General features: G+C 53.7%; 6 protein-coding genes across 6 annotated transcripts; 3 read left to right on the top strand and 3 right to left on the bottom strand.

Annotated features, from left to right (window-relative positions):
- Nucleotides 1–163: 163 nt before the first annotated feature.
- PG998_013945 (uncharacterized protein) lies at nt 164–3,193 on the top strand (the record flags this gene model as incomplete). The annotated part of the gene is made up of 1 exon (XM_066880761.1): nt 164–3,193. The coding sequence occupies one exon, from the start codon at nt 164–166 to the stop codon at nt 3,191–3,193; it is 3,030 nt and encodes a 1,009-aa protein (XP_066724900.1).
- A 2,916-nt stretch (nt 3,194–6,109) lies between these two features.
- PG998_013944 (Protein phosphatase 2C-like protein 2) lies at nt 6,110–8,175 on the top strand (the record flags this gene model as incomplete). Its single annotated transcript, XM_066880760.1, has 7 exons — nt 6,110–6,145; nt 6,487–6,796; nt 6,874–6,947; nt 7,001–7,085; nt 7,158–7,364; nt 7,421–7,681; nt 7,751–8,175. The coding sequence occupies 7 exons, from the start codon at nt 6,110–6,112 to the stop codon at nt 8,173–8,175; spliced, it is 1,398 nt and encodes a 465-aa protein (XP_066724899.1).
- Nucleotides 8,176–9,060: 885 nt separating this feature from the next.
- On the top strand, nt 9,061–11,321 carry PG998_013943 (uncharacterized protein; the record flags this gene model as incomplete). The annotated part of the gene is made up of 2 exons (XM_066880759.1): nt 9,061–10,081; nt 10,165–11,321. The coding sequence occupies 2 exons, from the start codon at nt 9,061–9,063 to the stop codon at nt 11,319–11,321; spliced, it is 2,178 nt and encodes a 725-aa protein (XP_066724898.1).
- Nucleotides 11,322–12,388: 1,067 nt separating this feature from the next.
- On the bottom strand, nt 12,389–13,573 carry PG998_013942 (peptidyl-prolyl cis-trans isomerase; the record flags this gene model as incomplete). The annotated part of the gene is made up of 1 exon (XM_066880758.1): nt 12,389–13,573. The coding sequence occupies one exon, from the start codon at nt 13,571–13,573 to the stop codon at nt 12,389–12,391; it is 1,185 nt and encodes a 394-aa protein (XP_066724897.1).
- A 695-nt stretch (nt 13,574–14,268) lies between these two features.
- Nucleotides 14,269–18,282, bottom strand: PG998_013941 (uncharacterized protein; the record flags this gene model as incomplete). Its single annotated transcript, XM_066880757.1, has 1 exon — nt 14,269–18,282. One exon carries the CDS (start codon nt 18,280–18,282, stop codon nt 14,269–14,271), a length of 4,014 nt encoding a protein of 1,337 aa, XP_066724896.1.
- Nucleotides 18,283–23,419: 5,137 nt separating this feature from the next.
- Nucleotides 23,420–24,501, bottom strand: PG998_013940 (uncharacterized protein; the record flags this gene model as incomplete). Its single annotated transcript, XM_066880756.1, has 2 exons — nt 23,420–24,012; nt 24,171–24,501. 2 exons carry the CDS (start codon nt 24,499–24,501, stop codon nt 23,420–23,422), a joined length of 924 nt encoding a protein of 307 aa, XP_066724895.1.
- Nucleotides 24,502–25,930: the final 1,429 nt, after the last annotated feature.

Raw genomic sequence — 25,930 nt, 5'->3', positions numbered from 1 at the left:
TATCATCCCAAAGACCGCCTTTTACATGATGACTTCTCTCGTAGCCAACCTTCTTGCGCTCTCCTGCCCAACTATTGTGCGCGTAATGGCTGTTTGTCTTGTCGCCGTATAACATTCGTTTGCGCATGCAGCGCTGGGAAGGTGGTGATATGTTCTTTGCATCATGAAATCGCGGCGGACTCTCGTAGCGACGGTCTACCTATTCGTCAGCTGGGCTATATCTTCACCTCAAGATTACTTCCCCATCAACTCGCAACTACCCCCAGTGGCTCGTATCTCGGAGCCTTTTTCCTTCGTTTTCTCACCTTCGACCTTCTCTTCCCCCTACCCGATATCATACAGCCTGGTGGATGCCCCAGCGTGGCTCTCGATCGACAGTAGCACTAGACGCCTGTTTGGTCAGCCAAAGGACGAAGACGTCCCACCTGGCAATGTTGTTGGGGTCCCTATCGGGTTACAAGCGAGAGATCAGTCGGGCACAACAACGACCAACGCGACGTTGGTAGTATCAAGAAACCCATCCCCGACAGTGAAGATTCCTCTGGCAGACCAGGCGAATGGATTCGGCCCCTTCTCGCCACCATCGTCACTGCTGTTACATCCTCTAAAGCCATTCGCCTTTACTTTCGATCGGAACACATTCCAAGCAGGCAGTGCTTCTGAGTTGAATTACTATGCAGTGTCTGGAGATAATGCGCCCTTGCCGTCATGGATCAGCTTCAACCCCAAGAACCTATCCTTCACAGGCACAACCCCTCCGTTCGAGTCGCTGATCCAGCCTCCCCAGGCGTTCGATATTCAACTGGTAGCCTCCGATGTATTCGGGTTCGCATCAGCTCCCTTGAAGTTTTCGCTGGTTGTTGGCGTCCATGAGCTTGTTTTGGCATCTCCGTTGATAACACTAAACGCAACCAGGGGAGAACGTTTCGAATACAATGACATAAAAAAGGCTGTAAAGCTCGACAATAGACCAATAAGGCCCGAGGAGGTGAAGTTGATAACAACATCCAGCCTTCCCAGTTGGCTCGCGTTCAGTAATGAGACTTGGGAGTTGAGTGGCACACCCGGACCAACCGCGAAGTCGTCGAACATCACCGTGGCATTGCAAGATACCTTCTCCGACACTGTCAACATCGCTCTGGCCATCCAAATCTCACCAGGCTTATTTCGACGGGATATCAATTCTCTCAATGTCACAGCTGGTAGTAGTGTCTTGGTAGATCTGAAGGAATTCCTTTGGAACCCGCCAGACGTAGACCTCGAGCTGAGCAGCGAGCCAACTAACCCGTGGCTCAAACTCGACTCGTCAAGCCTCACGGTGTCCGGGACAGCTCCAAGCGTGCAAAATGCGCTGAACAGCTCAATTGCCATTACCGCGATATCCAGGTCCACCAAGCAGAAGGAGACACGCAATATGGCAATACAACTTAACCCCGGAGATGTTGTGCCAACCACCACCGATCTACCAACTTCAACGCCGACGACTACACCGACAACAGGGGCAAATCCGGAGGTACCCGCTACCAACGCGCCTCTTCTTTTGGCAGTCCTTCTTCCATTACTTCTAATACTGCTGATAGCAGTAATAGTAGTGTTGCTATGCCTTCGTCGTAGAAATCGACCAAATGAGGAAGATAGAGTCCTGGAAGTGTCTGCACCAATTCCAGGCTCATTTATACGCCACGACACGGGTGGTCCCGAAAATGGCTTGCTGCACACCATGTTCGATATAGGATCATCACGTAGAAGGCGAAAGAGGAGGTCCACCCGCCACGGTACCGCAACGCCAAATTCGGAATCGTCGGCAACGTCTTTCACAGGGAGTTCACAAGATAGCACACATGGGCAAACAACAAGAGAGCAGTTTGTCATGTTGAGGTCGCCTGAGGAGGGCTCACATACCTCACACGTGGAACAACAACGGGGAGTAGGAGACCCGGTGGTTCCCCCGTTGCGAGTTCCGACTGTTGTCCGAAACGGCAACAGTATGCTATCAGATACAAGTATCGGGGATGACGAATACGATATCGCGCATGGAGATTCTGAGTTGCTTGCTGGTGGCGGAACCGAGCACGAACGGCTCGGCAATCCGTACTTGGACATCCCGGTGATACATGAGCCTTTCAGCATCCAAAGTACGCCCGAGATTGCCTATCGAGGTGGGAGCGACTACGAATCGAGCGTTGAGCTTGTGCGGGAGGATATAGGAGACGTAGGCATCGCGATTTCCAGGAACCGTGACTCTGTGTTGGGCCTCCGCGGCATGAGCCAACGAGTCTCACGTGCCTGGAAACAAGGCACCCCGTCTAAGTTACTGGAGGAATACAAGCGCAAGAGCTATCAGAGCGCATCCAGTGCCCAGACGGCCCGTACAAGTATCCTGACGACCGGCATAGCCGCCGAGAAACCGGTCACTACCAACGTCATCTCGAGGCCGACCATCGTCCACATAACCAGCAGGCCGGGAGAGGTACGGCAGATCAGCAGGCGTGTGGACGACTCCAGCCCGCTGTTCGGGGGTGGCTCCATTGCCAACTCTCCCAGCAGAACCCTGACGCCAATCGCCCAGTCTTCCGCCACCTCTTCTGCTGCCTCTACGACCGACGATATCCAGAGACCACCCCCGGCGCTGCAGACTTTCACTGCATTGTCACGCGATAGTGATACGTCGTGGGACCGGATCGCGCGGGACTCGCTGGGGATTGCGTACAAAGACCTGAAGCCACCCCAGGTGAAGCCGACGAGCGTATTTGGTAAAGCCACTGGCCAAGGTCCCAACGGTCCGAACTGGAGCAACCTGAACTCCAAGAATCTCATGTTGTCCGATCAATGGCTCCGACTAAAGATGGACAGCAGCACCGAGGGACCAGGCTTGCCCAAGGCGGCCTCTAGATTATCACTCTACCCTAATTTGATTGCATCGCCCCAGGGGTCTATGCCTCCGTCTGAGTCGTCATCAACAAGTTCTGTGGACAGCGCCAAGCGAAGAACAACACGACGTGCCCCCCATAGAGACCAACAGCTCAACGTCAGTCGGATACGGAAACATCAACAGCAGCAAGTTGCTGCTGCTACCAGCGCCCGATCTCTGCCGACATCAAAGTCGGCCACGCCGTCTCCCAAAGAGTGGCCGCGTCCATCGGCGGCCCCACCGCAGCGGCCTCTTCCCGAGACCCTACCCGGCGGCCCCTAGTGGAGAGGCCGAACGGGGCATCCCGCGCGGGAGCAACCCAGTGGGCAAGGGGCCGGAGCAACATGTCCAAACGATCCAACAAGACCTTCGCCAGCGTGCGTACGAATGACACGGACGATGGCTGGGAAGACGTGAGGCCGGATGAATCGTCTTCGTTTGCGAGAAGTTCTACCAATGGGAGTTGCCCGGTTTTGATATGACAGGGCCTTCCATCCTATCTCTTTTCTTCTTTCCTCTTCTATTTTTGTTTCTCTGTCCTATAGTCATAATGTATCGTATTTGGAGGGCTCATGCAGCTTCACGGCAAGCTTTGGGCTTGGGGTCGATGGATGGCTGTATGCATACTGAGAATTGCTGCTTAGTCCCGAATGGGCGTTGCACCATAGGGGAGGGGGGGGCTTGCTCTTCTCTCGTTTGCGGAGTTTGTGGTAAGCACTACGCACCGGCATGCTACGGAAGGATCGGGCTTATCATAGTAATTTGGCATTATTGGTATCCTCTGGACATCTCGACCCCCCTCTCATCTCGCAGCCCCCGAGTTCCCTTATTTCGACAAAATGGCTCTTCCAAGACCATAATGACAATTGGTTAAACAAATATCATAGTCTAAAAGTCGCATAACGACGTCATTCATCACCTCTACCAGAACCTATGTAGGGTAATTTCTGTCTGATGGGATTGTCGAGCTGCATCTGTCGTATTCGACTAAGCCGCAGTGTTTCTCCGGCCTCGGCCAATCTATGGCGTGGGGACCAGGGAAGAAGAAACGTTGCCTAGCTGATGGGCGGTGACGATGTCCCACTGGGAAGCACCACATAACTCGAGGATGAAATAAAAAGCAAGCCGAGATGGTTTTGTTACTCGAAGCAGTCATCTGGTCATCTGCGCAATTACCGTGAGACACTCGGGGGACTGACCATGAGCGTTAGTTTGGAAAATATGATGTCACCGATAAGCATCTCTTATCCTGACACCACGAGTAAGGGAAACGAGGGGGAAACGAGAGGGACCAAGCTTGACGGGCACGGGCCAGAGAACGCCGCCGTCGCTCTCCAGAGTCCAGATCCTCGCTTATGTATTGCTTGTCATGGCAGCATAAGGGCCGGACAGCCTAAGCCGTGCAAGAAGCCATTGGCCGGTGACCCTCCAAAAATCCGAGATAGACACGCGACCAACCGTCGACTTGGTGATACCGGGTTGCTGCCCGCAATCCATACCTGCCTGCAGCCTTCCAGAGAACTATGCTATTAATAAAGGGGGAAGAGGGGGAAAGAGAGACCGGAACCCCCTGGTTGCGCGCGCTTGATGGAAAGAAAATTTTAAAACAAGTCACGGACTGACTGGATGAATGGTGATAACGACACAGCTAAAATTCCACAGGACTCCTCCGATGCGCCCACCCATCCATGATCCCACAGCTCCCACGATCGATCCACTTTCGTTCGAGGTCCCTCGTAGGGGCTAGAGATGATTAGAGACTATATACAAACAAGCAAGTACAGAATAGAGGGAGGAGGGAAGCCAGACTGCCCAGCCAGCCTAGTGGGAAGACCGAGAAAGCCTTGCCCAAATGTACTGCAGACCCGAGACTCATGGAGCTTCTATAATGCTGAATCTAGACCACTCACCACTCTTTCACAGGCTGCCCATCACGTCTTCATCTGACACATAGCCCGAGCCCCATACGATTAGCTGATTGGCTGAGTATCTCCGTGGCTACATGGTGGATTATACAGACTGATTGTCGCATAGCAAGCCAGTCTGCTCTTTTTTTTCTGGCCTGAATTTGGTGGCCAACGTGTCATGGGGCCAAATATACCCATGTTTCTTGTTTGCCTCTTCCACATTCTTCCCAAGACTTGGATATCAGGGCCATGCCTAGCATTCCAACTTGGTTTGTCGACCGATGGCTATGTAACTAACGTACGTACAGTATGCCTTGACGGATGCATCCAGCATCTGGTGGCATGTGGACACGGAGGCGGTTAGGTATCCGTACAGACCTAAACGACTCCCAGACGTGTGAGTACCTACCTCGGTACTCTCTCAAGACGGATGGGTAGCGGACTCGCTGCCCACCAGTTATGTACGCATATCTCTTATCCAGCAGTATATATTAGGTACCTATTATACAAATCGATTGCATCTTGGTCAATTTAGGCCATTCAGGTATCTGGTGTGTCAAGCAACCCAAGTGCAGACGGCAGTGAGCCCGTTACTTGCAGGTACTGGACGCAGTGGAAGTACACAGTACCTAACCCACCGGACGGTAGGTAAGACGAACCCATATGTAGAAAGGTCAGAGCACACCTTGCACCGACACCCCTACTGCCTATGTACAGGCAGAAGAGGCGAGTGGGCGGGCGAGTACTGGGCGAGAACCAGAGGGAGAGAGACAGACAGGCAGACAGAGATGGAGAGGGTGAGAGGGAAGAGAGAAGAGAGAGGGCGAGAGGGAGAGGGAGGGAGGTGCCTGGTTGTTGTTGTTGTACCCCGCCTTCAAAGAAGCGTCCCTCTTTGCGGCAAAGAGATACATCGATACCAAAAAGCCCAAGGCCCAAGTCAAATCCCATCCTTGACTGGATTTTCAAATCAATTGCGCACCTGCACCGACCCTTTGCTCACTGTCACTGTCCTGCATCACTGTGGTTAATAAGTCACCTTAACCTTAGTCCTCCGGCCCAAACAACACCAAGCCATATCACACTTTGGTAGTGTGGAAAAATTCAATCCTTCTTCCGACGACGGGCTTCCTTTCCTCACCTCCAGCTGCAACCTCCTTTCCCTATTTTGACATCACCTTTGTTGCCAGCTACCACATTTCTCCTCGGCGATTCCTCCCATCCCACTACAGCCACCATCCCCGCCAAACCCTCACGCCCGTAGCCTGCCGCTGCGGTAGAAAGTCCTTTCACCATGGGTCAAACACTCTCGGAGCCCATCGTCGACAAGGTAAGCCAAATGCCATCTACATGCCTCATCTTTGGAGCCCGCGTCTTTCTCCTGGCCTCCCCCGTCTTCTTGGCCGCGTCCGACGCTGGCTTCTTGCCGCGCAACCCCGTGCTTTCATGCTCCACACTCGTGTGCCTTAACCCTCATCCCCTCTGCCGGAGGGCAGCGGCAATGGCAATGGCGCGCATCTGCTCGGCATCTCACCACACACCTGCCACGGAGAAAACGAGCATCCCGACCTGGAGCCATATGTTTCTTCCCAAATTGTTTATTGCGGGGCAGTTGAATCCCGCACACACACAGTACACGACGGCCCGCTGACAAATGATGTAATGCTGTAGGAGTCACAAAAAGGCGAAGATGCTCGCATGCTCTATGGCGTATCGGCGATGCAGGGGTGGCGCATTAGCATGGAAGACGCCCATTGCAGCGTCCTCAACCTGATCAAGTCCGACTCCGAGGATGCGAAACAACATTCGTCCCAATTATCCTTCTTCGGCGTCTTTGACGGACACGGCGGAGATAAGGTTGCGCAATTTGCCGGACAACACATGTACGACATTCTCCTGAAGCAGGACACGTTTAAGGCCGGCAACTACGAACAGGCCCTCAAGGATTGCTTCCTCGCGACCGACCGCGCCATCCTCAGCGGTATGCACTGCAAAGCACCCCGCGATGAAAAATAATATGGGCAAGACGGAGAAGCTGACCAATCAACCCCTGTGCAGATCCCAAGTACGAGGAGGAGGTTTCTGGGTGCACTGCCTGTGTCGGTCTTATCACCGACGACAAGATCTACATTGTGCGTCGACCTTTTGCCAAGGCTTACATTCCGATATACTGACACGTTGCCAGGCAAATGCCGGCGATTCTCGGAGTGTTCTGGGAGTCAAGGGTCGGGCCAAGCCTCTGTCCTTCGACCACAAGCCGCAAAATGAAGGTTCGTGCCATATCCCGTGCCAATGCTGGCTCTGCTTATAGTACTATACTGACATATGACTCGTTCGGACAGGCGAAAAGGCTCGCATTACGGCCGCCGGTGGGTTTGTCGATTTCGGCCGCGTCAACGGTAACCTTGCTTTGTCTCGTGCTATCGGAGACTTTGAGTTCAAGAAGAGCGCCGAACTTGCCCCGGAGCAACAGATCGTCACCGCCTACCCTGACGTCACTGTTCACGATTTGAGTGACGACGATGAGTTTTTGGTGCTTGCTTGTGACGGTATCCATACCTTCCTCTCCGGAGAACCATTGGACACCCACTGACGCTGAATATAGGTATCTGGGATTGCCAATCTTCTCAAGCTGTTGTGGAGTTTGTCCGACGAGGTGTGGCGGCGAAACAGGATCTCGAGAAGATTTGCGAGAACATGATGGATAACTGCCTCGCCTCGAATTCCGAGACCGGCGGCGTTGGTTGCGACAACATGACCATGATGGTCATCGGCTTCCTACGCGGCAAGAACAAGGAGACCTGGTACGAGGAGGTCAGCAGTCGCGTAGCCAAGGGCGATGGTCCCTGTGCGCCGCCAGAATACGGTATGGCATCTTAAGCGACTTCCGGGCTGAAGTACTTCTGGACAAATCCACTGACCCGTGCCGATCCAGCCGAATTCCGCGGACCTGGTGTTCACCATAATTTCGATGATAGCGACAGCGGTTATGATATGGAGACGGGTCAGAAGTCCAGAAGCTTCGGTATTGGTGGGTACAAAGGTCGTATAATTTTTCTTGGCGATGGCACTGAGGTCTTGACAGACTCAGACGACGCCGAGATGTTCGACAACGTCGACGAGGACAAGGACCTCGACAGCCAAGTGTCCAAATCCAACTCGGGAGAGGGCGAGGAGACCAACGACGGCCACCCTCCCCAAGCCCCTTCGCAACCCGCAAACGAGAAGAAGTCAGGCGAGTCTACCGAGACCGAGACCAAGACGGAGCCTGCTACGAAAGATACCCCTGCGACCGAGACCAAGACGGAGAAGAAGGAAGAGGAGGCCAAGACCGCGACGAGCGCCACGACCAAGGATTGAGTACTGCACTTGGGATATTTCTAACACGTCTGAAGATGGTATACGCGACACTGGGTTGAAGATGCCTTTGAAAACCGAAACTCATTGCATGTCATTTTACGCGCGATGTTCTGGGCGGGAGGATAGACCGTGCAAATTAGCAGGGGAATCGAACGTTGAAGCTTGTTCTGGTCAGCAGCATCTGGAGATGACAGCTAGAGGTCGGCAATATGGATGGAAATGGGGGTGTTGGTGGTTAGCAGACTGCTGCTGCTCTCTCCTAACTCTTTCAGAGGGGCATGGGCGATAAGCGAGACATAGGGCGAGATGATGATACCACTATTGCCATTGTTACACGGTTGCGGACACCCAGTAGCGTAAAGCCGGCAGAGGCAGCAGTTTCCTCGGAACCCTCTGGTCGAGAAACTAGCTAAACGCCAAGGCAGCAAGAGTGATAGACCTTGGATTCCGACCCGGCTCTTGGGGCGAAGACGATGTGCGAAGACGATGTGCTGAACAGTGTATTAGTGGGAGACGGGGACACGGCTTGGTGGGTTCTTATTATATGAAGCGTTTTCCTATGGCACCCATATCTGACGGCGTGGGATTACGGATCTGGATCTCACTAATCGAGGAGTACGTAGTTGAGAACATCCCCGGGTACCCCCCTCCCCCAGGTGCCAGGGCTGATAAGGATGACCCGCTAGCCGATAAGATGTTCCTAAAATTCTACATCGGTGTACATACACATGATGCGACGGGGTGCCAGCTATCAAGCACTCCATTCGATCACCAGTTCCCTTTCCGCCCTACATCTGGGCTCACCCTGCCTTATCACAAATAATGCTCCATTTATAGCTCATGTCCCTGGGAGTCAACTCAGTATGGAGAGCCCCCATCTGCACGATGCGTGCCCAAGGGCTCTCCTTGATTCCTAGGGAGATCCATCCACGCCTACCGCTGCTACTACGTGCCGTTGGCACTCGACCATATACCTCCAACACACCCAATGCCCATCTGATTCGCCATGACGGGCCGCCGGCCAATGGTCATGGCATGGCACCGCCGACAGCAGAGCAGACCGCAGATGCCTTGGTCCAGGGGCGCACGATCGTGGGGCCTTCGGTCTCGGCCTACCGACGAGCAAAGCTTCGCCGAGTCATCAAACGAATGGCCACCTTCAGAGAGAAGACGGGTTCGCCGCCCAGCAATCAAGCCCTCGTCCTCCCGAAAATGCAATATCCCAGCAAGCATGAGACGGAGCGGAGTGCTAGGAAGCATCGCGCGAGCGCCGACCGTCAGGAATTGTTCGACTTTTGGCGGGCGGCCAAGGAGCAGCCGGCCACCCCCTGGCAGAACATCCTGGCTCTCCTGATCAAGTACACGCCCCAGTTTGGCCGGCTCTTCGACTTCAAAGTGGTGGTGGGGAAGACGGTTGCGCAAAAGGTACTGGAGATGCTCACGGGATCGACCGCAGCCGCGACGTCTGTTACGCAGAGGAGATCGGGGTGTATCGTCCGCATCGAACACGTCGACCACGAGACAGAGATGGTGACGCTGTCTCTCTCAGGCGCCGAACACTCTGTTCGAAAGGCCATGTCGGACATCCTCAAGGCAGTAGGCAGCCTAACAGCCGTGAGAGTGATGGATCCGGATTCCAAAGAAATCCTCCTGGATCTCTGGGCACAAAAAAACAACGAGCCTCTATCGATCAAAATGTCGGACGGGGCGGATGGCGCCCTGGACGCCAACTCACTCACAGTACAGAAGGGAATTGCCTCCGAAAGGCGTATCCCATCATCGTTCCGTTACTACACGCTTGGCCACCATCCAAACAAGATTAAGCGTCCCGCCCAGTGGACCGCAGCAGGCCTCGAAGCTTACATAGCTGCCTTGGTATATGGTGTGGTGCCCCGCCATCTGGTTGGTAAAATATACGGGAAAAACCGAGGTTCCCCCAAACACAAAGAGACTGTAGCCTCGATTCTGCTTGAGCTATTCGAATCAGAGGAAACACAGTCGCTCATATCTACCAACGCCCTTCACCTCGCCCTTGCATTTCTGCAGAAGGGGGTCTCTCGCTACGCCCAGCCGCTCGTGCGATTTTCGACCAAGCCGATATCCACAAGGTCCCAATGGACACGCAGACCTGCAATCTGTTCCTCAAGGGCTGTGCGACTGCGGGAGATCTCGACGGATTTCACTCGACGGTGAAGCTTATGCTGCGCAAGGGATACCATCCTGACAGCAGAACATGGCTAGAACTGCTGCATCTGGTCCGGGATTTCAAGGCAAAACAAGACATCGTCGCCAAAATGGAAAGAAAGGGCCTCGCTCGCATCCAGTCAACGCTTGTCCAAGTTGGTAGCCACATGGCCCCCTACAAGCTCCATTCATACTTTCGGAAACCATTGGGAATGGAACGCTTCATACTGGACCAGGACCATTCTCATGGCCGGGAATGGTTGAACACAATCACGCTCAACAACTTGCTCGAAGTACTCGGGAGAAACAGCAGGCTGGATCTGTGCAACGACCTGTTGGACTATGCCGCGGCATCAGGCCGAGTCAGACCTGACACCGTTTCGCTGAACACCATGATAACGCATGGCCGGAATATCCAAACCCATATAGCCACGATTCGCTCGTTGCGAGAGCGGTGGGCTACGGTGCTTCCGGATGAGGTCACCTTCGATCTCCTCTTCCAACTAGCCTGGAGTAACCGCGGCCCGAACCAGCTCCGGGTCATTTGGCGTTACGCCGCCTTTGCGATGCTGATCAGCAGCCATACGATGGACAAATTCGATGTTCTGCTGAAGGAGGACAGAAACCTGTCTAGTCGACGCGCACTCCTGAAGACGTGGGAAGATGCCATATTCGGCCAGGACGAGCTCCGGGCCCTGCGACGAAAACATGGCAAACGACTGAGCAGCTTTAGGATTGCCAGGCGTTATGCGGCCCAGGCCTTGTTGTACGAGCCCTCGGAGGCTTTCGCTTCGAAGCTGTTGGAGGCTTACGAAATGGACCGCACCGTACATGCCGCGCTGAAGGCGGGCGAAATCATGACGCCCACAGCCAGGAACAGCTTCACGGTGGATATACCCATGAGGCCGCGAGTCTACGAGAGCAATATCCTACGCTTGCCTGCCCCCTCCACCGCTGGGTGATGGGCACCACAAGAGCGACACTCTCTCCTCGGGACTCAAATACTGTACCATATTATGAAAAATAGATTATAGAGAAACGAACGTGCTGCGTCGAAAAGAAAAGAAGAAAAAAACCTCAATCACCATGACTACTTGTCCCTACAACCAGTCAGCTCTATAATTCGGCACAATGAAAGAGTGGCTATGTGGCTCGGTTGTTGTTTCTGTCATCACGGCTTGGCCAGAAATCTCTCTCTTTGACCCCTTCACAGCCGCTGCGAGCAACCCAAACGAGCAACACAACCAGCCATATATCCCTTTATTCACTCCTTTATCCGCCATGCAGCTTAGTCCCTCTTGCCCCTTCGTTCAAACACAACCCCTATAAATGCCCACTTCCCTTTCCTCCCTTCCCCTTTTCTTTCCCCATACTTACTAATTCCAAGGACCTACCCCGATCAAGAAGGGTATTCCGCGTAGGTCCCGTTGGTTTCCCAGACCATATAGCACAGCGTGGGCTGGGCCAGCGTCGCGTCTTCCCTTTGCGGGGGTGCGGATGGTGTAATTTTTGATGGCTTATTCCTTTCATCGTTGCTGACAGGTACATAGTACTGTTTCGGTGCATGTGTGTTTGTGTGTGCGCGTGCGCGTCCCTTCTCCTGTCGGCCTTGTCTAGGCCGCTTCGGAGAGGAGAACGTGTACACCCTCATACATTCCAATACTTTTTCATTGCGCTTCTCCGTCACGTACGGGGGCGTGAAGAAGAAGACCCGTAGTCGTCATTCAGCCATTCATCACATGTCACACATGATCAAACAAGGGCCGGGGAAGTCTCATTGTTCATATTTCATTCCATTTGTATTTATTTTTCGTCGTTTATCATGTTTCTATCGTCAATAGTCTATGAGATAGCCTTGGATTGTCTTCCTTTATTGTGTCGTAGATAGGACATGTTTAATCCTTCTTCGAACTCGACTCCAAATCCATGTTTTCATGCTGTCGCTTTCATCATGTATGGCCTTTTCGCGGGGACAAAGTTAGTGGCCGCATGATGAAAGATATCTCTTCTCCGTGAGTAGTCAATGTGCTTAAGCGAAGAACTTCTTGTAAGCCGCCTTCTCCTTCTTCAACCGGTCCGCGGCCGCCTTCTTGACTGCGTCGAGCTCCTTGTTGATGGCAGCATCGCCGGGCACCAGCTTCTTGGCCTCCTCGAGAGACTTGATGGCCGATTCCTCGTCCTTCATCTTGATCAGGGCCACGCCGCGGCGGTACAGGGCCTTGGCCTTCTCCGTATCACTGATGCCGGAGACGGCCAGCGCGGTCGTGGCGGCATGCTCGGCGTCGCTCCAGGCCTCAAGCTTGATGTTCATCATGGCCGAGTTGCTGTTGAGGGTGAAACGCAGGGCGTCCATCTTGGACTTGGTGTCAGCGGGCGCGCCGTCCAGGTCAGGTTCCTCGTTCAGGTAGCGCAGGCCCTTCTGGTACTTGTCCAGGGCCAGGGTGGCGTCGCCGCCCTTGAAAGCCTTGTTGCCGTAGTCCTTGCAGTTGGCGGCGATCTCGAGGATCTTGACCGCATCCAGCTTCTCGTCCATGTCCTCGGGGAAGTCCTCGTAAGCATCACCGAGGGCATCGGCGGCCTTGGAGTCGACGCCCACAGCCTCGGCGGCGGCGCCGGTAAGCTGACCGCAGTCGCTAATGACGGCGTCTTGAGTGGGCTTGTCGCCGCCCTCTGTTCGCAAGTTCTCGACCTGGCGGATAATGGACTTGCCGCTGCGGACCTCGCCGAAGACGACATGCTTGTTGTCGAGGTGGGGGTGGCAACGGTGGTGACGAAGAACTGGGAGCCGTTGGTGCCTGTTTGTTTTCCGCCATGTTAGCCCGCCCGTTTCTCTATACGTGGCTAGAAGAAGAGTGCACTCACCTGGACCGGCATTGGCCATGCTCAGAAGGAAGGGGCGGTCGTGCTTCTTCTCGAAGTTCTCGTCGTCGAACTTTTCGCCGTAGATGCTCTCGCCGCCGGTGCCATTGCCCTCGGTGAAGTCACCACCCTGGATCATGAACTGCTTGATGACGCGGTGGAAGATGCTGCCTTTGTAGTGGAGGGGCTTGCCACTCTTGCCCAGGCCCTTCTCGCCGGTGCAGAGGGCGCGGAAGTTGTCGGCCGTCTTGGGAACGATGTCATCGTAAAGCTCGAAGGTGACGCGGCCGGCGGCCTTCTTGCCAATGGTGATGTCGAAGAAGACCTTGCTGCGGGTAGCCTTGTCTTCGGCCATGTTGCTCGGTGTTTACTGAGGCGAGGGGAGTTGATTCGAGGTGGGAAGAAGGGCCCAGTAGTGGTGGTAGTAGTAGTAGTAGTAGTAGTAGTAGTCTCGGAAGAAGGAGAGAAAACCAGTGAGTGAGTGGTTGGTAGAGTGTGCGGGCCTATTGATTGCTATTGATCGTTCGACGAGGCTGCAGTCCAAGCAAATACTAATTCCTCAGGTCAACAAATCAATCAACAAACAATGGGCCAGGCTGGAAGCCCGACTTCGATTTGGATTTGGATTTTTAAATAGTAGCTGCGAAGGCTGCAGACGCCTGAAGCCGCGTAGAAGCTTCTAGGGGACCCCGCCTTCGAGCTATGCAGGGAAGGAACAGAGGCAGGCGAGGGGTAATTAATTGATTGGCTGAATTGGATACGACAATCACCACAACAGACCAAAGTCGACATGTAAATATAGCAGTATAAAGAAGTAGTAGTAGACATAGCAAGGGTATTGTATTTCCAACACTTGTATGATGCTCTAACGCCCTCACACACGTAACCAGCCTGGTCGTAGCAGAATAACAGCACCAACGCCAATCCTTCCTTCATTGTCTAACCGCATCATGGCCACGGACCTCGCCGTTTCCGGAGAACATTCCTGCCGCCCGCTCGGCCTACTATAACTTGGTGATAATGGTAGCCGCCCGGTACCTCGAGACAGCACTAATGCCTCGAGTGGTCCCCGCCGCTCTCCTTCTGCCAGCCCTCCGAGATGCCTCGCAGGAACCCCTTGTCTTTGTCCTCGCGGTGCCTCTCCCGCATCGTCCCGCCGCTCGAAGTCGGCGTGGTGTCCCCCTTGGATTTCTTGCTGCCAATCAGCCCGAACAGGTTTCGAGGAAGCTTCCCGTTCCGCCGGAGCGTCCCGCTCAGGTGGTGCGACAGGCTCACTTCCGAATTGTCCGACGCTTGTCGCGACGACGAACTCTCCGCCCCGTGCCGCCCGCTGCCGAACTTGAGCTCCCGGAAGACAGAGCGCTCGCGCTCGCCTTCCTGCTCGCTGCCCGACGACCCGGGCGCCCGGTACGGGTCATTGTCCACCCACGCCGGCGAATGGATTTGCGAGAGGCTTGCCGATTCGATGAACGACGACTTTTCTAAGCTTTCCGCGAAGTCGTCCGTCATAATGGACTGCTCCTCGGCAGCTCGGAGAGCCTCGATCTTGCTCAAGCACTCGTCGGATCGCTTCTGAAGCATGACGCAGAGCTCGTGGAATTCGCCCAGCTCCCCCTCAAACGTGTTGCTTTCGGCATCAGTGGGGTGATGTGTATCCAGCCAAAGCTTGACCAGCGCGGAGAAGTTCCTGGGGTGGTCAATCAAATACGGCAGCGCAGGGAACCCTTCTCTTGCAATCGGAGACAGACGCCCAAGGATAGTGACCGGCGCCATGTAGGTGGCGGGGAGCGAGGCCGTGGCCGCTCGCTCCGTGGGGATTGAGCAGATCTGGTCAATGAACTCCTTGAATGGCTGTCGCTGCGTGTTGAGGAATTTATTCATGGGCTCCATCCAGCCCTCTTTCCGTCCGAACGTCGAGAGATTGCCCAGTGCCTGCAGCCCCTTGGCTACGAGGGTGAGCGTTCGTTGGGCTCGCTGCCTTGGGTTGTCTCGGAGAAGTCCAAAGAGCTTGGGGTTGAGGATGGCTGGGCAGATGAAGCGTAGAAAGAGGAAGCCCGACACGCTGGTATAGGTAACAGTTCGTAGAAAGTCTCCATAGCGATCCTCGGCCACGGCCCGGACGTACTTCAGAATCTGCCGTAATTCGGCAGGCAGTCGATTTGCCGATTCCGCAATGCACTCCCAAACTTCCGTCGTGATCTGCACTAGCTGCGCCCAGTGCTGGTCGAGGTCATCGCCGTGCTGTATCCTGCTGGGGTCGACTTCGCAGTCCGGATTGATTTCGTTGATCTCGAAAACCTTGTCGCTCAGTATGTCTTCAAGGTATTCCTTGCCAAGGCGACGCATGTGAAACTCCAAGGCCTGGGTCAGAAGCGAGTTGCCGCGGAAGAGGAGGTTGGCTTCGCCAGCAAGGGTCTTCCCCATATCCCGAACCAGAGCTTCTCGGTCGCTCGAGGAGCCTGTCGACTCATTCGACTTCATGCGACGGCTGAAGCGCATCTTCTTCATGCTATTCTGACCATTGACGCCATCGATCTCTTCTTCGACAAGAGCCAAAAGCCACTCGACAGAGCTGTTGGAAACCTGAAAGATGTTGAGAAAGATCTCGGCCAGCCGCCGAAGCTGTTGAGGCATTGCTGCGGCAATCTGGCCCGTCAACCCGACGCTGAATTTGTGCAGCAGAGCAGACAATGGCTTGTAATCTTTGGCCATTAAAACCACCAGCTCGTCGTGATTGACTTTGACAAACATGGTACCAATCGACTCATTCCTTTCGTCGTGTATGGGCAACCACTGCTCATGGTCCTTTGCACGATCTAATTTGTCCAAGGATATGTCAACGGCCCCGCACATGACTTCGGTAAGATTGCCCGTTTTCGGGAGTCCTAGCGATGCTTGAAGCTGGTGACTGAAGCTCTCGAGGTTGCCATCGACCCGTTTCAGGACCACCGACAAGTATGGCAGCGCCGAGGAAACCTCTGTGAACTGAACGGCTTCTCTCCAGAACGGATTCTTGGTGTCGGGCTGCGTAGTTGTCCGCGCCCGAACCTCGCCATCCAGAATGACTTCTGCCAGGTAATTGCCCACAAGAGCATCCCGATCTTGCCGTGCTTGCCGCTCAGTCAATTCTGGCGGTGTAACAGCTTTCTTAAGTTTGGCCTCTGTGACCCTCACTTGTATCGTCTTTTCGAGCCTGAACATCTGGCCATCGAATTCGTTCTCGAAGTCGGTGATCTCCACGGCCCCCTGGGAAACTGCCTCCAGACCATAAAGATCGGGTACCGCAAACGCTCGAAGAAGAACGAACCATACCTCAAACAGCACCCTTGTGTCCAATGCTATATATACTGGCCTGAATATTGATAGTTGTTTTGATGTGGTAGAGTAGATGGGAAATATAGCGATGCAATAATCTTCATCGAGGACTGATTTGTCGAGTTGTTGCACAGCGCAGCGAGATAGCTGCGACAGTTCGATGATGGATAAGACGGAGACGTCGTTCTCCGTCATCAGCTTGAATGCGCCATTGTCTTGCAGTATACAGGAAACCCTTCTCCAAGCAGTGACGGAGCCTCGCAGGTCCCGCGTCGAGGGTCTCTTCACAATCGCTCGCGGCGAGGTAGCGACCCCCTTGTCCCATAACATAACCTTGCCAACCTTGATGATGGCAGCATCTTTCGCGGTGGCGGAACCGGGTGTAGCTGAGCTTCGGCGGCGCATCTCTGGTCGGCCGGGAGCAGCTGAGGGCGAGTTGGTGCCCCGGCCATTGGGGAAGCGCACACCACTCGGCCGCAGTTGCTGCCAACAGAGCAGCGCGGCTAACCAGAAGTCCACTTCGGCCGACACAACGGGTTTGAGTAACAACTCAATGCCCATTTTCTGGCTCATCAGCTCGAGACATCGGCCTGTGCCATCGGGTGCTTCGGTAGGAAGAACTCGGCAGCCGCGGAGATCGCCAACAATGGGAATATGAAAGGGCCCATTCTGGCCCGGATCAAATAACAGACTACCTCGCTCCTCGTCTATATAACAAACACCAGCGTGCCACGGACCGCTGGGTTCGCTCTGATATTCCACTTGGCCTTTCATCCGACCACATAATGTCTTCATCAGCAATAAAACCTTATTTGCATCATCTGTGGGTACTGGAAGCGGTAAAGAATCCACGGAAGGCGGCGGCGAAATAAGAGGTGAAGTAGGGCGTGACGATGCACGTTTTACGAGGCGCTTGTTCACGGATCTCTTGTCTTTCGATGAAATCGAAATCTTGAGGTCTGCTGGCGATCGAATTGGCGCGATGGACGGATATCCTACCGAATCCAAGCCTGCCGCCGCTGGGCGACCTTCGGGGTCAGCAATTTGGGTAGACCCCGTCGATGAAAACGATCCCACGCGGTGTCTGTTGTCTGTCGACGTGGCAGTTGACTGCTGTTGCTGACGTATCGCAAGCGAGCCATCCATGGTATGTGTGCGGGGCCGGGCCGCGGAATTCGACTGAGTGGGAGGACTCGATTCCGAGTCGTTGCAGGAATCGCCAAAGGCGTCATTAAATACAATGCCCAAGCGCCTGCTCTCCCCTCCAGGTATAGATCGGGGAGAAGTTTGTGCGGACGTGGTGCCGTAACCCCGGGAGCCCTGTGAAGCCTGCGCTACCGTGGTGTCGAGGTTCACAGCATGGCCATTCTTCTCTGCGGGCTCTGGTGTAACGGTTCGGATGGTACTCTGCGAGTGAACACTGGGTGTGAAACTGGTGCCATGCATAGTGCCACTTCTTCCCCGTTCGCGTTCCCTTCCCGTGTCGTCGATGGCGTGCGCTGAGCCGGCTGAAGCTTGCGACTTCTCTGCCGCTTGTTGTGGCTGTTTGCTACCATCTTGTATGACGTTGCTGCTGCTGCTGCTGCTACTGCTGCTGCCGCCGCCGGCAGCAACCGCGCCGTCGCCGTTGTGTGTTCGTCCGTCCATTCCCGCAGGAAGGAGGCTTCTCATAATCCCGTTGTCGGCCTGAAAGTTTGCACCAGCGGTCGAGGAGGAGGGTGTGCATTGGGCGCGCTCGCAGACTTGCATGTGACCAAAGGGCCAGGAGATGTGGTAGAGGCTTATGTCGTGCTCGCAATTGCATGTAGACAGGCTTTCGGTATAAATATGTACGGAGTGTGTGTATGCACGCCGTGGTCGTTCAGCTTCTATCAGCAGCAATACTGTTTTGGGGGAGTAAGATCGGCGATGCGATTCGTTTCGAGTGCTGCATGCGTCGGCGCCGGGTCATAAGTCGTAGCCAAGTCTCTGAAGTGCGAGGTTCTCTAATAGCAGCCGATCCCTTGGAGAGTTTATCATTCTAGAAGTCCGGTGGAATTGGGATGCGGCGTTGTCTTTCTGTCGGTCAATGGTGATTCGCTTGTGTTTTTCTGGGGCCGGTTCCCTCGATCCGCACCACGACGCTTTCTGGGATTAAGAAGGAATCAAGGCGCGTTCCAGAAGAAAAATCAGCGTCCGGGGGTATATCCGATGCAATTATCATATCTTCGACTGCAGTGTATTGCTACTGGTCATTGCTCATCCCAGTCCGCTATTCCGGCATGGAGAGAATAATCAAACGGCAGCGCCGGTACTCAAAAGTGGACGTATGACAAGCGTGCAAGATGGTCGGTGGAAGAACAAAGGGTATGCCTGCCTTGTCGGGGAAACGGGATTGGTTGTTGAGCTAGGTTAGAGCAAGAGATTAATGGAGGAGGTGGTCGTCGTGCGCGGGGGGCCACCTTGGGTGCTGGCCAGGTCGTTCGATCCTATTCGTTTGTTGGGCGACAGCTGTATGTACAGCATTGCAGGAGTCGCTGCAATCTACTTTTCTTCTATGCAGATACCAGACAGGGACAGGCACAGGTGTGAGAGAGGTGCCATGCCATGCCCTGACTGAACCGACTGACTGACTGGCCGACTGGGCTTCTTCGAATCGGCTGGGAAGACTGGATCCCCCTCCCCAATGGACGAGACAGCTAGGCAGTAGTGTCGATTGGATGACGGACGGCAAGGAGCTTCGGCTGCGGGTATCGCTGGCTGCCCCTACTTTCTTTTCTCGACTTGCCTGGCCTGGCCCTTTCCGGCTGTTTTGAGGCGACCGACGGTGTGGGTGTGCTGCACGCACTACAGCGCGACGATGTTTCGTTCGTTCGTTCAGCAACCGGCTAGGCCATGGGCAATTTGTCTTGGCGGGTGCCCGTCTAGGTGGAGAAGCGTGGTCGGTTTCGTTACGAACAATAAAACGATGGCGGAAGTTCCAATGTATTTCTGGATTCGCTGTTGCTGGAGTGAAGTGGCACTGCCCGACTCGACGGGAACGGGCTTGTTCTTTTCCAGCATGCCAGCTCGCCGGCGGACCGGGGTCAATAAATGACTAACATGAGCATCATCCGGTGTGTTACAGTTACATGCATGCCTCCAAGAGGGAGGAAGGTACTCGATCCCTACGTGGCCACAGACAGCGCCCCCTAACCGTATACCTGTATACCCCGTATGCACGATGGATGTCTCCCATTTCCTTCTCGAACAACTCAAAAATGACGATCTGGAGGCGCAAGCACTTATCCTTTGTTCCTCCTTCCATCGTGACTAGCCTCTTTGTGACCTTTGACCTTTTTGCATTTTCGTCCTCCTTCCTCTCCAGGGGGGTCATCCACTGAACCACCTTTCACACGGGTGATGGCACATTAAACGTGATCCTCCCAGCTCCTAGGCTTCGTTCGATGGTAAAACTGATACTTGATGCTTGAATTCTCCGAGTTCCAAGATATTGGGTCCACCACACGTCTTGGGAAACTCCTGACACCAACAAATTGCCGTTTGCTGTCTTGGATCGTCTCTTGCCACGTGCATCCCCCTCTGGACGAGATGAAAGTCCCGGTGTCTCCAAACGAGGCCGGCCAATGCCATGGGACAGGCTGGCCATACACGGAGTCGGCGGAGATGAGGCACGCTTCCACCGAAAATAGCTGCTGATATATTGATTGGTCAAGGATTGGTTGGACTGAATGTCTCCTTTTTCAAGGTGCGAACACAGGTGGTCAATCGGGGGCCATAGACTTCTTCCAACGGGCTTTCAGCTCCGGCCGCCTCCAACGGTCCTCCTTCACTTTACTGATGTATATACATGCACGCGGAAAGGTATCATCCAATCTCCAATTGCCAATCTCGAACTCGTCAGAAACACTTCTCGGCGTTGTCATATATCGATTCTCGGTGCCTTTCTTTTCAACGCCCCATCCTTGACGCCTCCTCCAATCGCACTCGACCTGATCAACCAAGTGCCAAGTATACCCCCTGTGCCTGCCTGCTGCTTAGGTGCAGCGACTGATCTTTTGGTCTTGGTTTCCACCATACCCAAGTCTACAAGAAAAGAAAAAGAGAACAATAATAATAATGATTGAGAGAGAGCCCAATCCGGAGAAAACCAACCTCCTTCTCCTCGGCACTGGCACGCAGGTAATCAATCGCCTGTACATATTTGCACGTAGCAAACACCATCGTCACGAACCCCTCCCCTGGTCGAAAGTCTCATAACGTGACCCAGCTCTTCTGCCCTTGCTTGCATGCCCAGATGCTGACCACCAAGTTCGAGTTCGGCATGCCGGCTCTACATACCAGCATACGTGCGGCCCCCTGCAGTAATGCGACATGCTCTTGGTGAGCCATCCGGTGGATTTGCGCTGGGTGGTGCCAGGAATTTGGTAATCGCTTACTATAAGCCACGCCGATCCCCCAAATATGCATATTCGTATGCTTGCTCCCCTAATGTAGACAGGGGCTTTCTTGCTCAAGGATCATGAAATTCTCTCCGCCGGTAGTTCTGTTTCGATCCCTTGTCATGCGCAAACACACTCCTTTCCACTATATCACATCCATATACAATCGCCCTTCTTGGCCAAGAAATGGTATAGTGTAGTTTGCAGTCCTGCAAACAGTCCTAAAGAGGTGCCGAAGAGGGCTCCGCACAAGTCTTGGTGCCGACTCTAGCTGAGATAGCGGCGACGATCGACGAGCCTCTAACAAAGTCTCAAGAACAGGGAGTGGCCGGGGTGCTTGCTTGGATAGCCCGGTGGAAGCAATCGCCTGGTGCCTGAGCGTGAAATCGCAAGTGTTAGTCACTTTGTGGCTTGGGCTGAACCTCATGCAGGTGACCGAAATCCCATATTTCACTTTAGCGTAGGCGAGATGAGAGACTCTTTACCTGGCTTCGACGAGTGCCGGCCATGCGTTTCATGCATCCGTAAACCAACTGGACAGGGGAGCCACCTCTCGACTTCTGGTTGGCAGAATGGCGTGGAAACGGATGACCAGCCAAGGGCGTTATGAGTAACCATATTCGGCAAACCGACTCGACATATTGATGGTGGATTGAATCACTCACAAAATGTTTGACTCCCTACTGGCAAATATGGACTGGAGGAAGTGTAGATTGTTACGTAAGGTGTTGGTGAGCTCCTGAAACATATACACCAAGTCTTTGAAACTTTCATCCATCCCTCAACCCGGTGGCTGTGAAAGGGCCTAGTGAAAGTAACTACTCGGTACTCTAATATTGAACTAGCCAGGCTCACTGGAAACATGAATGGGGATAGGCTCAATGTAGACTGCCCTTGACATATGTGTTCCATGGTCTTAAAGGCAATGAGAAGTCATCGAGGGTATCCTATTCCTATGTATCACCGCGTTATACTGGTGTGGTTATATGACTACTTCTCAAATCTACGTACACGTGGTGTTCTGTCCTAGGCCCCTCAAGTCGTCTTGTTCATTCATTGAAAGGGCGGGATGTTCATGTGTGACAACCGGCATAAACACCTGGGTTGCTGATTTCAAGCCACCAAATTGGTTTTCTTCCAAGATATACTGTCGAGCTCCTCGTAGGCATACTACGGGCAAATATTTCATGCCTAGACACTAAGCATATGTTTGATTGCTGTCGTGAACATGTCAATCCTAAGCAGGGCATCTCTATACGAGATAACCAAGTTGCAAAGCGCTGCTGAGAGAAATGCTCATTTTATCTTGACTCGATTCATGATTGTTCCCTACCTGGCTTTCTGGGACGAAATATACGAGCTGCCCCTAGTTCCACACGTCGGCTGGCTCCTCGAAACTATACCACCAGTAAGCTGACAAGCCGGATGCCATGTTCGGTCACAGTTAGCAGGCTGGGCTTGTACACCTGATAGCACGGGTCTCTTTCTTGCTTCTGGCTTTACGATCCGACATGAAGTCGTTTCGTGGGTCTATTATGTTTTGCCGTTTATCTCGCCAGAGATGGTTGAAGCTTTTCAAGTAGGTTAAGATGGGGAATGTAAGGTATATGACGTTACGTGTGGTAGCGGCGCGTTAACCAGATGGTGCTTTGGAGGTCAGGCTGCTGTAGATGTCCCGAGGACGACAACAGATGCTGAATACACGGCTTATTGGATTTGGTTAAACCCCGGACTAGATATAGGATGCTCTTTGGTACCCGTGGCTAATCCGGCATTCAACTAGATCACGGATAGAATCCACGTGGGGAGATCCTGGTGCAAAGAGCAGAAATAAGAATGCATATACAACTTCTCCTTCCGAATTCAGTTACACTATGCCTATGTATGTGACCACAAACCGCCCTAAGAACTTCAAGTACCAGTTTGTTCCCCTGACCAAAATCCTAACATCGCTTTCTTTCTCAGTTGAACGCTCAATGGGGAATATATTCGAAAAATAAAAATGAAGCCAGCCAGACCTTCCCAGGTCACCTCTCCTTCCGTTCACTTCCCCTACCTCCTCAACTAGCCGTGTGTACCAACAAAAAACAAAAACCAAAACAAAAAAGCGCCAAAATGTACCCGTAGCAGACCAGCTTTGTTGAAATGAATATCTTTCTGGACCCTAGGCTAGTTTGATTCCAGCCATCCACAGATGTTCATGATAAACTCAACGGGCTGTCGGATACCTCCAATCGAGTTGCCGCCCCCCTCTATGATTGCATCGCTTCCCATTGCCAGAACAATGGGTGTCACCATGATGCAAACGCCTCCAAACAACTTCCCAAAAGTGAGCCAGCCGTTTGGCTATGACATCTCGATAGTCACGGTCCAGAATTTTAGGTGGTAAGGTTATCCGCCACAGGAGCACTTCCTCTCCAGAATCCAGGGCTCAGGGAAGGACTCCCGTACGATCGTGCCCGCGTCTAACGGGATGGGCCGTCGATGGGGCTGATTGGGGGGCTGCGAGCGGTGCTCAAGTCTGTGCTTCCAGTACGCCTCAAAGCCTGGGACATTGTCTCAATGTTCAAATCAGTGCCAGTCGTCGCACCGAGGGTGTGGGCACCAGAAGAGGGGCTGCCCAGAGGCCGTCTACTGGGCGACATGTCCAGTCCTTTGATCGACCCAGATTTACTGGTAGGCGGTGACGTTTCGGCATGAGAGGAAATGGGTGATCTAATCGGTGAGGGGGAGCGGTTGATCGCGGCCGATGAAAGAGAGGTCAGACCGGGGATTCGCATCGATTCTCGACTGCTGGCAGCTACGTTATTATTTCCTTGCTCTGCTTGAACGACATCTGCGAAAGAGATGAAGCTCAGGCGGCGTATGTCGGTAGAGTCCAGGGACCCGTAATTGGAGGCTGCTTCGTCCTTCTCAGCCAGTGATTGCAACTCATCGACCCATGAAGAGCTCTGCGCGTCATAAGGGCCTGCACCAGTGACGGTGACGGCGGCGGGTTGGTGCGAAGCGTGTGTAACAATTTCGACACTGTCGGGGTTGAGGTGGTCATCCGTGATGGCTTCCGAAGTCGCATCAAGCGCGGGGGGATGTGGTTCTCCACTTGAATATGCGACGGAATGGCTGGCGAATTAGGCATGGCTACCGAGCTTTCTTGAACATCTCGCTCGAAGATCTGGGAGGTCGCAGGCGAGGACAGCCGGGGCGACGAAGACATACCCCGGCCAGGGGACGAGGGTGCTTTGTGTGATGCATCCATTGGAATGGGAGACGTCGTCGCCGACGGAGCGGAGGAAAGCTGGGACAAATCCCTACCAAGCGGAGGACTGGGGAGACTTGTCTCTGGTTTCGACGTCGTCTTGATGGGATCCGCGGCGGTTGCCTTATCGTCCGTCTTCTTCTTGCCGAAACCAAATAGACTTCGCTTCTTCTTGGTAGCCGGTTCGTTGTTGGCCGAGTTGCGTTCGGCGCCTTGTTCGTTGAGGGGTGGAGGGGCCATGGAACCCTCAACAGAGCCCTTCTGTATTTCAGGTGCGGGAGCAAGACTCATTGTGATTGTAGGATTTGAGTTGGGTTGTATTCGTAATCGTGACGGTTTCCAAATCAAGGAGGTTTAGAGACAGTAGTAGGAACTATAGCGCGGAGCTACAGTTAGTAAGCTCGAGATAATAAATGGACGGCGGCGGGCAGCTCAGGCGACAGGCGACATCGATCAGTGGGGTGTTATAGCCAAAAGACAAGGCGGAGGGAGTGACGGTCGTCCCACTATCAGGGAAACGGTCAATTGTGGGGGAGGCAGGAGGAACCGCCTAAGGTTAGAGCAGGAACAGCAAGGGCACCGGCACACGAGTACAAGTAAGCAATGCCTGCGGACCACGAGGTCTGTTTCTGGCACCAGTTCCGGGCGCGAAATGAAAGACGAGAGAGGACGACAGGATAAAGAGCGGGATTCGATCACGAGGGCAAGCCGAGTTGGCGGCAGGATGGATGACAAGGCATCAATTTGTCGGGGGAGGTGCTTTCGCGTTTCAAAGAGCGGAAAGGATAGTATCGGAGGGACCTCACTTACTGGAACTTGCAACCAACCCAGACGAGTGTCAGTTGATTCGGTGGCTAATGCACTGCAATGCGGGATGAAGACGCAATGATGCAGACAGTCCTTCCAAGCCACTCTTGTTGTTGAGTTCGTTTCTTCTTGGATATGTCGCCAAGAGGGCGCAGGCTCAGGTACCCGGCACACAAATCAATGCTCACGGCCTGGCCGGTTGGGATGCCCAGCACGAGGAGACGCCAAGTTGCTCCTGCTGATGGCGGAGAAGAAATAAAGTGCCTGCGCTGGGTACTTGGGCAGGATAGAGTGGTTTGTTGTCGGTTGTTGAAGCGACAAGCAGGATCCAAACAGTTGGAGGTTTGGCTTTGGAGACTTCCGCAGTGTCTACTTATTGGATACTCTTCTGGTGTAGTAGGTGACGCTTCTGAGGTTGGTCTCGCCTGGTAGAATTGCCGACTAGTAGGGGAATTGGTTAGACAATTGGAATTGATGTATTGGCTAACACTGATAAGCGGCCGGCAGATCTTGGGATCGCCAGGTGCTATATACTTGGAAGGCTTGACCTACTTGCAGAAACTGCTTGCCTGACGTCGGTAGGCAAATCAGGAACAGAGCGGAAACATCACTTCATACCAGTATGGCTGAGCAGGGTGTTTCGAGTGCAGTACTTTAATAAGACCCCCGTCTGTCAATCACATAGTCAACCAGTCAATCAATCCTCTTGCCTCTCCCGGTCACACAGAAACAGGAGGGAGCGGCCGTTTTCAAGCTGAACCGCCCGACCTTTCCAGGTCATTTTCTGTAAGATTGTTGGCCAGACTTGGAGACAAACAGGGAACACTGGTTGGGCTGGAAAGAGGGTCTTTCTTGGTGCTCAGCTCACAGGAGGTCGATACGATGCACTTCCTCATTAACGACCACCCAGTTG

Source organism: Apiospora kogelbergensis (assembly GCF_038363985.1).
Source record: "Apiospora kogelbergensis strain CBS 113332 chromosome Unknown utg000009l_segment0_segment0, whole genome shotgun sequence".
In the NCBI taxonomy this organism is placed as follows: Eukaryota; Fungi; Ascomycota; class Sordariomycetes; order Amphisphaeriales; family Apiosporaceae; genus Apiospora; species Apiospora kogelbergensis.
The sequence above is the reverse complement of the archived record's forward strand: the minus strand, read 5'-3'. Positions and strand labels throughout refer to the sequence as shown.